The following is a 14,176-nucleotide window of genomic DNA, read 5'->3' on the forward strand; positions in this document are numbered from 1 at the left end:
ATCCTCAGGGGAGTTCCAACAGTTGTGCCACAATTCCTGCCCATAAAATGCAGGTTATTTGAGCTTAAAGATTAAATTTTTGAAGAATGTTGTCTCCCTGAGACCCCATTTTAATTTATTAATAATAGTATCCTAATGGCTAGGGTCAGCACTGTGGCATAGTAGGCTAGGCCTCTGCCTACTTTGCAGGCATCCCATTTGGGCAATGGTTCATGTCCTAGCTGCTCCTCTTCTGATCCAGCTCTCTGCTTATGGCCTGGGAAAGCAATGGAAGATGGCCCAAGTCCTTGGGCCCCTGCAGCCGCATGGGAAACCTGGAAGAGGCTCCTGGCTCTTGGCTTCGGATTGGCCCAGCTCCAGCCATTGTGGCCATTTGTCGAGTGAGCCAGCGGATGGAAGACCTTTCTTTCTCTCTCTCTCCCTTTATTTGTCTATAGCTCTGTCTCTCAAATAAATAAGTAAAAATCTTTTCAAAAATGTCCTGCTGTCTGTCTACTATGATTCAAAAACCCAGTAGAGAATTATGGACAGGATTGGTGGGCTTGCAAGTCTAGAATCATATTTTGTTTAAGCTGAAACCTTAAAGTTGAGATGCTGACTTATGTAAAGATGAACAAACTCTTAAGCAGCAATTGCAAAAACCGGAAATCAATCCTGCCATTCAGTCCTTTAAAAACTCAGCCAATCAGCCAGTCACTCAGAGTTGCACTGGCAGAGTTCCCTGTTAGAAGTAGCTTCTCTTTTTTCTCCTTCTTGTTATATGAAAATCAGAATAAAACACACATCCAAGAAGTCACTTCCAAATCTCTTCAGCATTATGATCACTTTTTAATTGGCGGCTCACAAGAATTATATGCTTTGTGCTTTGTCCACAAATAAGTCCTTTCAGTCTGCCCAGGGCTGAGGCAGGAAACAATTCTAGAGTACAGAAGTCATCAAGTACGTCTCCAGTGGATGCATAACGTGGACCTCACAGCAATCTACAGCCATGGCCCACCTTGCCTTTCTGTAATGAAAGGGCAGGCAGATAGCCAACATTTCCTTTCTCATATAAAGATGCTGATGAGAATTTTGTGGTTTCCTCCATACAACTGGCATCAATATTATATTGATTTACATTCTTTCATTCGAATATATACCTTCAATGCCATTTACCTTTAGTTCCAAAAGAATACACATTTCTTGTAGAGTTTGGGAAAGTACTGCTTTGTGGATAGGACTTTTACAAATCTTTAAGTAAATGTATTTGACGATTCTAAATGTGACGTGTGAAGGACACTAGACAGGAAATATCTGTTGAATGAGTAAGTGGATGGGTGAGTGACTTTGTCCCTTATGTGTTCCTATGTTCTTTCGGCTCATCAGTTCCCTTGGATTGTAATCTGGTACTCTGCTTCTGTGTCTTCAGGGAGAGAATGGCCTCTGCAGTGGTAATGCAGCCCTACCGGCATTACAATTACATTTCCCATAGGAATTTAAAAGTTGGCATTATGGTCTTATTTAAAGATACAGCTAGACTGTAAATGCTTCTCCACAGAACCTAGCCTAGTGCCTGAAACTTCACAGACACCTAATATATATCCAATGACTGTTCTCTGCTGTAGTCTCCCTCATCGTCCCTTTCAGTCAGGGCACCACTCTTCCTTTAAGAAACTGGATAAACAGTCTTCCTAAAAATAAAAAAATCAAATCAAATCGAGAGGGGGTGGGTGGCTTATCAAAGGAGATACAGCAGATGGAGGTATGCTTATAAGCTGCTCTCCGTCTTCCTTCTAAATATATGTGTTTCACCAGGCCCTCGGGATGGAGCCATTTCAAGTGTGGGTGTGGGGCACTGGTTCAAAATAAACTACACAGCATGAGGCTGTCCTTAATATCTTTACACAAGTGAAAATGGGCTGAAATGAACAACAGGGACACTCTTTATGGGAGACGAACAGGAAAAGACAGCACAAATTGAACCACGTAACTTCTGGAATGGAGAAGGGAACACGGCCACTGTTGCCAGGTAGCCCCTACCATATGTGCTAGGACCGGCACATGCACTGTTCCAGTCTCTGGGTGGACAGCCAAGGGGGATTTCCCTCTTTCTGTCTCCCATACCAAGAATTCCCTCAGGCTTAGTTCTACATCTACCTAGTTTCTTGCAGCAGAATGGGCCCACAGATGCCAGAAATCTGAATCAACTGCACATATTTGCTTTAGGCAAAGGAAGCTTGGTCTTGGGTCATTATTTAAATACAATAGAATGCTTTCCACAGAGCCACTGAGTATCCACTGAACACAGACTGTGATGACACACAGTGATGAGGAGCCCCCGACACCGTTCCAGCACATGGGCACTGGAATGAAGGCCCCAACCCTGCCTCACCTTGTCGGGAGCACATGACCTGAAAAGATACTCTAGAAAGAAAAAAAGGAATGAAGGCAGTGGGAAGCATCAGATGAAGGCTGACCTTTTAAAGCGGAAAGGAGAAATGCAGCTTCACAACCTTTGCCTTGATGTAGCTAGGGAATGAGGAAATGGATATAGGCAGTCACATGAATCCAGATAATATTCTCTGACGACCTGAGTCTGTCCTAGCTCCAGCTCATTTCCAGGGAGCAGAAGTAATCTCCCTTCAACAAGGGCTACACCAAGAGAGTGAGGTCAGGAGAGAGTCCAGGACTCCCTTCTCCTGACTGACACCGCCAGTATGTTGACAATCAACATCTCCAAGAAGGATCCTGCAGCTTAAAGCAGTGTGGCCTTACCCGGTAGACCACAAGAAGGTAATCTGAAAATAACCAGATAAGCACAACCCTTAAACAACAGGAAAATTCATTCAATACAAGGCAGGAAGTAATCTTTTTGCAGAGGATAATATTCATTAATTGGACTTATATCATCATGTAGCGTTAACATTTAGCTAAAATAATCTAACCAGATAGCTATAGAATTAGGCTACGATCCATCAAGAAACATAAAGGAAAAGAGAAACTTTACATGTGACTTCCTTTATTTTTAATCCACTTTATGATACTTTTCACATTGTACTATAACGGAGCTGTGTACTTGTCTGTATCTCCCACTAGGCCGTAGGTTCCTGAAGAAGGACCTTGGTCTCTCCCATTCTCTTTGGTATCAAAGGCACCTGGGACATAGGAGGTTATCAAAGCACTGTTTAGAGCGAATGCCTCTGTGGAAAGTAAGTAGACCAAAGTTTATACCCAAATTCCCATCTGCAGGTTGTTAATAGAAACATGGCGGAGAGACTGGGCGGCAGGGACTGAGCAGCGTGAATGGGAAGGAAGGCTCTGATCTTAGATGCTGTGCAAAAGAGCTGCAGTGCACCACTGAGCACACGATCATCCAGCCACGGCACAAACTGGGGCCCAAAGTCCAGTCCGGGCTTCACTTACCAAGCCACAAACCCCAACACTGCTCTGTATCTGCCCATAGGAAACAAGGCCTTCTTCCAAATTCCTGCAAACTAGATGTGGTCCTGGTTTAAATAATGAGTAAGCTCTGATTACATCCCCAGGGACAAGAAAAATTGCCCTACCCAATCAGCACCACAAAAAGTGGTAAAGGAAAGTGAAGCCTGGGCCCGGTGCTGTGGCCTAGCAGGTAAAGCCACCACCTGCAATGCCAGCATCCTATATAGGCACCAGTTCTAGTCCCGGCTGCTCCACTTACATTCCAGCTCTCTGCTATGGCCTGAGAAAGCAATAGAAGATGACCCAAGTCCTTGGGCCCCTGCACTCATGTGGGAGACCTGCAAGAAGCTCCTGGCTTCGGATCAGTGCGGCTCTGGCCGTTGCGGCCAATTGGGGAGGGAAAACCAGCAGATGGAAAACCTCTGTCTGCCTCTCCTTCTCTCTGTGTAACTCTTTCAGATAAAGAAATAAATCTTAAAAAAAAAAAAAAAAGTGAAGCCCATCTATTCTTGAGAGCACTGAGATAGGAGATTATTTTTCTCTGGATTCTCAACGTAGGGTGATGGACTTTTAAAGACTTATTTTTAATGTTTAAAAAAAACCATGTATAGTAGCCTCTGAACTCAACTTGACACCAGAAAGTGCGTTATGAAGTCAGAAAATGCCTAAAAGAACCGGAAGAAACCTTAAAGGCCATAGAATTGCGTTGTTGGTAGAGTTCACCTGGTTGAATAATTCTCTTAATTAAGCGATTTGCCAGAATGTAGTCTGCAAAGCTAGGTCCAGACTCGAGCTGCTTTCTGACTTTCAACAATTCTTCCCGCCAGAGCCGGGGTCATCACCATCATCCTCAACACCGACCGCCCACCCACTGTGTGGGAGAGGCTGAGACATAAAGACCTAGTGTCCATCAAGGGCATTACAATGAGGTCGAGAACACAGGAAACCCATGTACTCAAGGATAAGTAATACCAGGAGATGGCATATAAGCAAAGTCCAGACTCCAGCTGCTCGCGGGAGCCGTGACTCCTAGGTGAGTGGCAGGCGTGGGGTGGAGTGCCCTCGTGCAGGCTGACCATTCTGGAGCCACCAGAAGCAGGTGGCTACAAAGTCCAGCTGAGGCCCCAGCCGAGCTCAAGGTCACAGAAGCAATGACAGAATCCACCCGAGGACCCCGTGGGCTCTCGACCCTCATTATAAGGACGGGGGTGGGGTGGGGTGGGGGGGTGGAGCCTGAAGCCCACAGGGCGGGGGCGGGGTCTGAGCTGAGGAGGCCCAGGGGCGGCGGGTGACCTCAGCCGACCCCGCATTCTCAGCCTGAGGGGCCCGGCGTGGAGACCGGGTGGCGGGAGAGGGAGCCGCGGCCCCCGCAACGCCGCCGGAGCCGGAGCTTCCGGGGCGGGGCGCGCGGCCGGCGGGGCGGGGCCGGGGCCCCAGGCCCGCCCACGTCAGGCTGCGTGACAAAGGGGCGGAGCCGCCGAACGCGGCTGCGGCGGCCGCGCGCCTCGCAGGGGGCGGAGCCGCCGCCGCCGCCCGCCGCAGCCCTCGTCGGGATTTGAAAGATTAAAAACTCCCGGTGGAGAGGGCGGCGGCGTTGGATGTGTGGCGGAAGCGCTGGGGGCCGCGGCCGGGCCGCCGGCGGCGTCTCCACAGCATGAACTACGCGGGCCGCGGCTCCCCGCGGAGCCCCGAGCAGAACGGCCGGGGCGGCAGCGCCTGGGAGCTGGGCTCCGACGCGGGGCCGGCGTTCGGCGGCGGCGTCTGCTGCTTGGAGCACCTGCCCAGCGGGGACCCGGGCGACGGCAGCGTGCCCCTGACCCTGCTGCGCGGGGAGCCCGGGCTGCACTTGCCGCCGGGCGCCGACGACCACGACCCCCGCCTGGCGCTGGACCCCTGCCTCAGTGACGAGAACTATGACTTCAGCTCGGCCGAGTCGGGCTCGTCGCTGCGCTACTTCAGCGAGGGCGAGAGCGGCGGCGGCTCCTCGCTGCACCCGTCGCCGCCGCCGCCGCTGGGCCCGGCGAACTCGGGGGGCGGCGGGTCCGGGGAGAGGAAGCGCGCGCGGCCCGGCGGCCCTGCCGCCCGGCATCGCTACGAGGTGGTGACGGAGCTGGGCCCGGAGGAGGTGCGCTGGTTCTACAGGGAGGACAAGAAGACCTGGAAGCCCTTCATCGGCTACGACTCGCTCCGCATCGAGCTCGCCTTCCGGACCCTGCTGCAGGCCACCGGGGCCGGGCCCCGGGCCAAGGCCCCGGCCGGCGACCATGTGTGCGGCCCGGCCTCCAGCTCCGGAGAGGAAGACGACGAGGACCGCGCCTGCGGCGGCTTCTGCCCGCGCGCGGCGAGGCACGAGCCCGCGATGCAGGAGCTGGTGCCCATCGAGCCGGTGTGCGTGCGGGGCGGCCTCTACGAGGTGGACGTGGTCCAAGGAGAGTGCTACCCCGTGTACTGGAACCGTGAGTGGCGGGCCCCTGCGGAGGGGTGGGCTGGGGGCCGCGGGGAGCGAGGTGCGGGAGGCCTGGCGAGGGAGACGGCTGGTGATGGGGTCGAGGAGCAGGTGGCAGGACCCAGGCCGCCGTGGGGGTGGGGGTGGGGGTGGGGGGGTCGGGAGGAGAGGATCCCGCTGGTGCGTGTGTGGTGGTGGGCTGGCGGGTAGCGCCTCCTGTGTGCGCTTCTCCTGGGGGCGATGCAGGAACGGATCCCCAGCCCGGAAGGTTGCGTTTCTTGATCCCCACCTGGCGATCTGCTTCTCGGTCTCGTGGAGCCCGCACTGCCTGGGATTCAGCAGCAGCCGGTGCTCCGGCCTTGGGGGGAGGGCGCCCGTGAGAGAGGATCTTCGAGAACCTGCAGTGCCGTTGCGGGAAGGGAAGGTTGATCCCTGGCGGGAAAGGAAAGGCGATGGGTTGTTCGCGCCCAGGGCGTGCGGGAGAGGCGGGCAGCGCCGCGGGAAGCGGTTCTGCCGAGTGGGTCCGTTCGCCCTGGGGAATACTTGTTTTGGGCTCCGTTGCATATTTTTGTTTTTGCCTCTATCTCCTCATCTGTAAAATGGGGAGACATGTACCTGCCCCAGGGGGTTGTTGTGGAAAGTGAGAAAAATACAACGTGAGGGCTTGGAGCCCTGCCTGGCGCCTATGTGCGACACGAGTGTTAACGTTATTCCTCAGACAGCCGTCGCTAGGTTTGTAATTCAGAGTAAGGAAGAAGGGCAGAAGTGCGTCTGATTGCACGCAGCGAATACTGCAGAAGCAACATGTAGAAACTCAGTATTAACAAAAGCTGTCGGCCACCAGTAACTTGTACATACAGTTTTAATTTTTGTGAGCCTGGTGCCCCAACTCAAAGATCTTCATTGATTGTCACTACTCTTGGGCCCAACATGTGTCTTACAGGATTCTGCTTTCTGTTAATGAGACGTAGTAACGGCTTATTTCCCCTTTTGTATGTTGGGCAGCTTATGGATGGAGCCCATCACCCTTATTTTGGACTTCTTGTAGGGCCTGGTGCAGTAGATACTCCACAACTGGGTATTGGATTGCATAAGTGATTCTGATAATGTTAAAACATTCATATGTGAAGCACCAGTTACTCAGCAATGGCAACCTGTGCCGTAGGATCAAATAAGCATAGAAGGAAATTCAACCACTTAGGGCACTTGAAGATGCCACTAAAGGCATTTGCTGCTATGTTTTAAGGTCAGGTTCATGTAGGATCTGTTCCGTGACTCCTTCCTTTTGATTATGCGCTCACTAAGGACAAGACACACTTGTATCCATTCATGGAATCGTCGGATTCTGTTTATGAGTTAATTGTGTATGCATAACAGAAGCTTGGGAAGGCTCTAGGAAAGGTGGCATACGGAAAAATCCTTACCCAGCCAGGGGTTTCCACTTACGTGTTTTCTTCAAATGAACTAAACATCACTGTAAGGGTTTTTGTGGTTTTTGTTTTTTTTTTTTTCCTTTTTTCCATGATCATAGAAGCACAAGGACTTGGTTGAGCCACAAATTTGAATAAAAATGCATGCCACCTTTGAAGCAAGGACAAGAAAACAAGAGATAAATCTTACCCTTAGGTTAAATAAAGTGTATTCACATAGAGCAATGTGTGTTCTTTTGATTTCTGATAAAATTGTAACTACATGTAGTGTTCGTCACTGTTTACGGAGTGGCTTTTGGACACTGGTTCTTTCACAGTGATAAGACGTTGATGCTAGCGTTCTGTGCATGAGGAACATGGACTCAGAGAAATTAATGAACTCGTTCAAGGTCACTCAGCTAGAAAGTGATGAAGCAGTTCATTAGACTAATGGGGGAATCCAGGGCAGTATCTAAGGGCTTTTGCCCCTTCCAGGGTGAGGGTTTGAGAAGAACTTTCCTGAAAGGTTGAAGACTGGATGCTACAGGGCGAATTGGTTCTGACACGGGGTGGGGGTGGGGGAGAGGGCATTACAGCCAGGTGGAGAGCGAAAGGCAAGGACACAGGTGCATGAAACTGTGGGGGCATTTTGAGGAACTAGGGGCTGCAGCTGCAGGGGCCGAGACAATGGGACGAGTTTAGGGTTTGACCTCCACAGAGGGAGGTGTATGTGAGGGCTGGTGTTTGGTCCTGGGCAGGATGGAGATTGTGTAGGGAGCTCCTAGACATGAAAGATGCATTCGGGAGAACAGCTGGAAAAGGAATAGGGTGCATGTGGAGTTTGGACTTCATCTTGTGAGTCACTGACAGCTAGATAACTGAAGGTTCTCCTCCCTAGGCGTGAGGAGTGACTGGGTCAAGGTTGGATTGGAGGATTAGAAACAGAATATCGTTAGAATGCCACTGTTGTAAACCAGTCCGGAAATGGTGCGGGCATGGGAAAGTTAACCTGAAGGTAGTCATCGCAAATCTTTCCTAAAGCAAATAACCCTTAAATTATTATTTGTTAACTAGCATACCACCACCAGCACCTATTTTAGCGCCATTTTAGCATTTCCTAAATAGCTCCCTGGAGATGAACCTGTGAGTGCCCAAGGCCATCTTACCTGGGCTACAGTGGAGACAGTCTGCTGTCTGTGGTGTCCTGTAATGTACCATTTCTCACAAAATGCCAGTCGATTTTGTTCTGTCTCTTTATGTCTCTGCATTTTCTAAGTTTTCATGGCTTCTTGGGAGCGTTCAGTCCCAGTGTGGTCTCTTTGGCTTTTCTTCAAGTGGAAGAATGGTCTGCAGCCTTTGACCTCCCTCACAGCCCCATTTTACTTTTCCTTTTTGATCTTTCTGGAAACTTTGTGAATAGTGGTAATAACAGATTTGTACCAGAAAAGTCCACTGTGTTTCTTGTAGGATGATGACAGGGTTCCATTGGCCATTTAGATTTTTGTCACCTGCTTTAGCCCTCTGTGTCTGGGTGTCAAGACCAACAAGTTAAGCTGTGCCTCTCTTAAAAAAATAATAGTAATAATTTACTCTTCTTTTTGAACTTTACTAGCAGATAAAATTTGAAGTTAGGGCACATGAGTCAGAAGAGGAGCTGAATTTGTCTTCTACAGATATGAAGCCAACATTATTACATATTTCAAAAAAACTAGTTGTAGGATCTTCATTTTGGTTTTGTATGTTGAGATTGTCTTCTGACTGCATGTGGACATTTTAGATGAATACGGATCCTTGCTGAGTAATGGCTACGTGAACTCTCATGTCTCCGGTGTTCTTTCTGAGCTGCTCACGCTCACTTGGTAGGCTTGCTCTGAGGATTGTTACCTGTAACACACTTAGCAAAGTAGTTGCCACATAGTACTAGGTAGGTGTTAATTTTGTGTGGATCTCATAAAACCATACCTCTTATTGGTAGAAGCTCACACAAAGATTAATAAGGTTAGCCAAAGTAAAATTGTTGAGTGCTTAGCTTTTATTGTCCTGTACCTCAGAGGTGAAAGAATGTTTATACAGAATATGGTCAAGGAAGTGGCCAATGGGAAGGCTTTTTCGTGAGCTGACAAGTCTTAAAGCGGTGCTGGTGGCAGTGATGTGTGCAGCACTGGGCAGTATGTAATTTCCATCTAAAGACTGAGTAAAGTCCATTAATTGACAACTTTTCTATGAGTGTGTAGTCTCCAGAAGCAATCATTAACTATAGACCGCATTTTTCTTCTCCCTCCATCTCTAACCCTACATTTCTGGTATACTTATATGGCCTACTTGCATTAGTGTAATTTTAAATCATTTTCAGTTCTAAATATTTGAGAAATTTACCATTTGTCTTCAAGATACTGAAATGAAGGGAAACTTATATTCGCAATGAGATGGAAAAATTCAAGTTTTTCCTTCAGTTACATGATGTTTACTAACTTGCCATAGATGTAACTGTGTTACTCATTCAAGAGTGAGTAACAATGCTTTATGTGGCATAGGGCATCACGGGAAAATAATGGAGTCCTGGGCAGTAGAAGGCACTCTTTCTTGATTAGTTTCTGCCTCCAGTAAAGCAGGACTGTAGGTATTATTGGCACACTTGATCCCATGTTTCGGAAGCTGCAACTCTTTTTCTCTGCATTATCCTCCGCTAACCCAGCCTGGAAAGCTGCCTTGGGTTGCACTGGAACCCTGACTGCTTGGGTCCACAGATCTTTGACAGAAGTCTCCTGAGAATGTACCACCTCCCTGACCAAGTGGGCTTCACAATGCATTTTTCAGTAAGCAACTGAAACAGTGCGAGCACACTACCTGGCCCAGACATTCGGGGCTTCTTCTCCCTTTGCCATGTGCCATTAGTTTACAGATCAAATGCCAGTTATCCACCCATCTTGTTTGTGGATGGCTCCAGTGTAATTATACATGTTAAGCAAGAGCTTTATACAAGTGTTTAATTAGTGTATTTTTCTTTCCTGTTCCTGGCAAATTCCTCCTCTTTCTTCCTTTATTATTTTGTTATAAAAGAGATCCTGTGTAGTCTTCCCTCTTCCAGATGTTGTCTCCTGGGTTTTTTATCACCACATCACTCCCCATAGTTTGTGTTTTGCTGCAGTCTTTGATGTTTGGAACCCTGCAGCTGATCCTTTTTCGTAGAGACCAAAGGAAAAGCTGGATGTGGCCAAAGAAATCGCTGACTTGTGAACACTATGGGGAGAATGGAGGGGGCACAGGGAGAAGAGGGAATAGGTGTGCTGTTCACAGAAGGCCTCAGGTGAAGGCTATTGGCAGAAGAGCCTGGAGGTAGGTCTGAAGTTCCTGGTAACTGGGGAATCTGATCTAAGTCAAACTTTTCATGGATATGATTGAATTTAAACTGTACATGTTATCGAGGACAGTTGTCAACACTGGTATAGATACAGACAGTCCCTTCTTTTTTGCCACAGTACATTCCTAAAAGCTCATTTAAAAGGTAGACTGAAGAAGAGCATTTTGGAGGCCGGCACTGTGGCGTAGAGGGTAAAGCCGCCACCTGCAGTGCTGGCATCCTATATGGGCACCTGTTTGATTCCCAGCTGCTCCACTTCGGATCCAGCTCTCTGCTATGGTCTTGGAAAACAGTAGAAGATGACCCAGGTCCTTGGGCCTCTGCACCCACGTGGAGGACCCAGAAGAAGCTCCTGGCTTCGGATCAGCCCAGCTACGGTTGTTGCAACCGTTTGGGGAGTGAACCTGTAGATGGAAGACCTCTCCCTCTCTCTCTACCTCTGTAACTCTTCCTTTCAAATAAATAAATCTTTTTTTTTTTTGACAGGCAGAGTGGACAGTGAGAGAGAGAGACAGAGAGAAAGGTCTTCCTTTGCCGTTGGTTCACCCTCCAATGGCCGCCACAGCTGGCGCGCTGCAGCCGGCACACCGCGCTGATCTGAAGGCAGGAGCCAGGTGCTTCTCCTGGTCTCCCATGGGGTGCAAAGAAGAGCATTTTGTATCTAAAACATAAGCCAAATTCTAGTTTGAGGGTACACTGGCAAAAGGAAATTATGTCCTCAAAAGATGTTGAATCACTAAGAAATGAGTGGATTAGTGGAGCGAAGAGCATCATACAGGTGCTTTTGATTGCCCCTAAATTAGGGGACAAGTGAAAATAAAAAGTAACAATTGCATGTGCCGGAGAACTGAAGAAAACCAAAGAAAATTGGATATGATCATGTAAAAGTAATTGTTTTATATAGCGCTTTCCATTTTTATCAGGTTGCCAACGAGAACAAATTATACACTCATTCATATGTATTATAATCTACAGTTACATTAAGCTACATGTGGATAATCTTTATAATTGTTCTTAATGTTAAGGTAAATTCTTTTGAATAATTGCTCAGGGCCAGGTGAGCCTTCAGAAAGTATGTTGTTAATGATATTTCTGTATCCCAAGGCATCAGCTATCTGGGAATCTTAGAGAAATATAAATTTCAACAGAATGGATGGCTTTTTCAAATAGTTGGGGGTTAAGCTTTTATGAGCTAGGATATAATTTTAACCATATGGGTAGACATCTGTAGTGTGGCACTGGTATTGTGGCATAGCGGGTAAAGCTGCCGCCTACGATGTCAGCATCCTGTACGGGCATTGGTTTGAGTGCTGGCTGCTCCACTTCTGATCCAGTGCTCTGCTGATGGTCTGGGAAAAGCAGCAGAAGATGGTCCAGTGGCCCAAGTGCTTGGGCCCCTGCACCTATGTGGGAGACCCAGATGAAGCTCCTAACTCCTGGCTTCAGCTTGGCCCAGCCCTAGCCAGTTCAGCCTTTTGGGGAGTGAACCAGTGGATGGAAGATTCTTTCTCTCTTCTCGCTCACACTCTCTCTCTCTAACTCTGCCTTTTAAATAAGATAAATCTTTAAATAAAAAAAAATCTCTGGTGTTAGTGGTTCTGCCTTTGGCTATTACTCAGTGGATCATCATTGTGAACATTGATGCAGAGTAGCCCTTGAGACAAGTGCTGTGCTACAACTTAAGATTTCTAATTTTACACCATTGGTCGCTGAACAGGGAGCAGAGTTGCAATTACTTCTGAGCCTTAGCTGTAGACATAGTTAAGTGCAGTCCCAGCCTTGTAATATATTACTTATTACAGACTGTCAACTTTTAATTCACATCTTATTGACTGAATTCACTATTTTCATCTCACTCTGTAGAACTGCTTCTGGCAAGGCCCACAGTTCCCCTTGTCTACCTGATTCACCCACTTCGACCTTCAGTAAAAATTGCATTTTAACATCTGATGTGCATTTTCTTGTTAGGTATCCCCAAGTCTGTTTATAATTTGGAAACAGTCTTTACTTTGAATCAAAGAAGAGTCATCAGAAAGGGAAAAGTCTACTTCAAAGAAAACCGAAGAGATTGTTGAGCACCACTCAGACCGAGGATAGCTCCTTGTGGCCGCCCAGGCATGCTCAGTGGCAGTCTTCCAGCATGGCTGGCTGCTGCTGAGATCAACTCATTATATGGCTACCACTGCGATGAATGCCCGTGTCTATAAGGCTGGTCAACAGATGCATGGATTTCTCAACATTGTCTTTGTACAACCAGTCACTGTTCACGTTTCCTAATTAAGATTAGCACAACTTACCCATAGTTCTGCTCTTTGCCTTTATGTAGAAAACATTGATACTTCATATCTTAGGATATCTTTTGGGATATAGTTGCAGTTTATTCTTTAACTGATTTACATGTTAGCATGTTAAGCTATTTGTGTAAGGTAACATTACCTATTACACTCTTATTTTTGTTGACATGGTGTGGAAGGATATAACTATATCTCCTATATAGAGAATGGCCTGAATCCTGAAATGCTGGATTGACTTGTTTGGAATTCTGATTGCCTGGCAAGACTCTGTCTCTTGTGGAAAGAGCTACAACCATCAAAGAAGATAGGCTACATGTAAAGGGCGGGCCTGGTTTACAACATTTGTTTTCAAATCACCTCTCACCCAACCACTGCTCATCAGTCTTATCTCTGCCACCTCCACTTCCGTTCTTGCTGGTTTTTCTAGAAAGCCAGAGTTGACAAGAGTTTAAGAATGTGGAGGAGCACTGGAACCGCACTACCTGGGCCCACATGCCAGCTCTGCCATTTACCGTCTAGTTGACATTGCACAACTTCAGTTTTGCATGCCTTAGTTTCTCCTGTAAAAAGTGGGTTACTCTGTCTGCCTCTTAGGGTTGTTTAGTGAATGAGTTAAAATGTTGAAAGATCTTGAAATATCCCTTAATAGTAAGTTCTGCATAACTGTTCACTGCATTACAACCCACTTAACATTCTTGGCTCTCCCATTTGAATTTGCAGTCTCTTTTCTGACATGGCATTTTCTTGGCCTGCTATCTTGGTCATCAACTCTCAAATAGTCACATCCCTAGAGTTTCCATAACTGTTGTCTGCCCTTGTGGGGAGCTGTGATTTTATTCTTGTCTCTTTGGTTCTGGAAAGATCTGTGCTGTCTTTGCTGTCTTGCGTCTTCGTGGTGCAGATCTCAGAGAGGTACATGGGTTATTCTCTTATCTTTCCCATAGATGCATTCTGAGTTCTTGAACATCTACTTGCTTTTGGTATGCAGATCCTGTTAGCAAATGTGGGCGGTACTGACTCTACCCTCAGAGCTCATTTAGATCATCTCTACCAGCTACCAACGTTTGTGATACAATAGAGAACTTTACAGTTTTCTAAAAGGCTGCTCAGTTTTCAGTTGAGGCAGAGCCAGTAGTGTTCTTGGTTTTCTGCCATGTTGGCAAGAAAAAAAATGGCCCACAATTCCTATTGTGCTGAAGGAGACCTCAGCATGAGAACTGAGAGATTCCTCTGAATTGACCTGTGT

The 14,176-nt window shown here is 47.5% G+C and overlaps 1 protein-coding gene across 8 annotated transcripts in view; it reads left to right on the forward strand.

Annotated features, from left to right (window-relative positions):
• Positions 1 to 4,966: 4,966 nt before the first annotated feature.
• DDHD1 (DDHD domain containing 1) overlaps positions 4,967 to 14,176 on the forward strand; it is an 85,786-nt gene continuing 76,576 nt past the window's right edge. For 5 of the 8 annotated variants that reach the window (XM_062205110.1, XM_062205112.1, XM_062205113.1 and 2 more), the window contains exon 1: positions 4,971 to 5,876. In XM_062205110.1, coding sequence (XP_062061094.1) covers positions 5,075 to 5,876 — 802 coding nt within the window. In that variant the 5' untranslated portion in view covers positions 4,971 to 5,074. Of the gene's footprint in view, positions 5,877 to 14,176 lie in introns of all 8 variants that reach the window. The other 3 variants (XM_062205115.1, XM_062205116.1, XM_062205118.1) reach the window with 2 other exon arrangements.

The sequence above is a fragment of the Lepus europaeus genome, chromosome 11 (genome assembly GCF_033115175.1).
Source record: "Lepus europaeus isolate LE1 chromosome 11, mLepTim1.pri, whole genome shotgun sequence".
Lineage (NCBI taxonomy): Eukaryota > Metazoa > Chordata > Mammalia > Lagomorpha > Leporidae > Lepus > Lepus europaeus.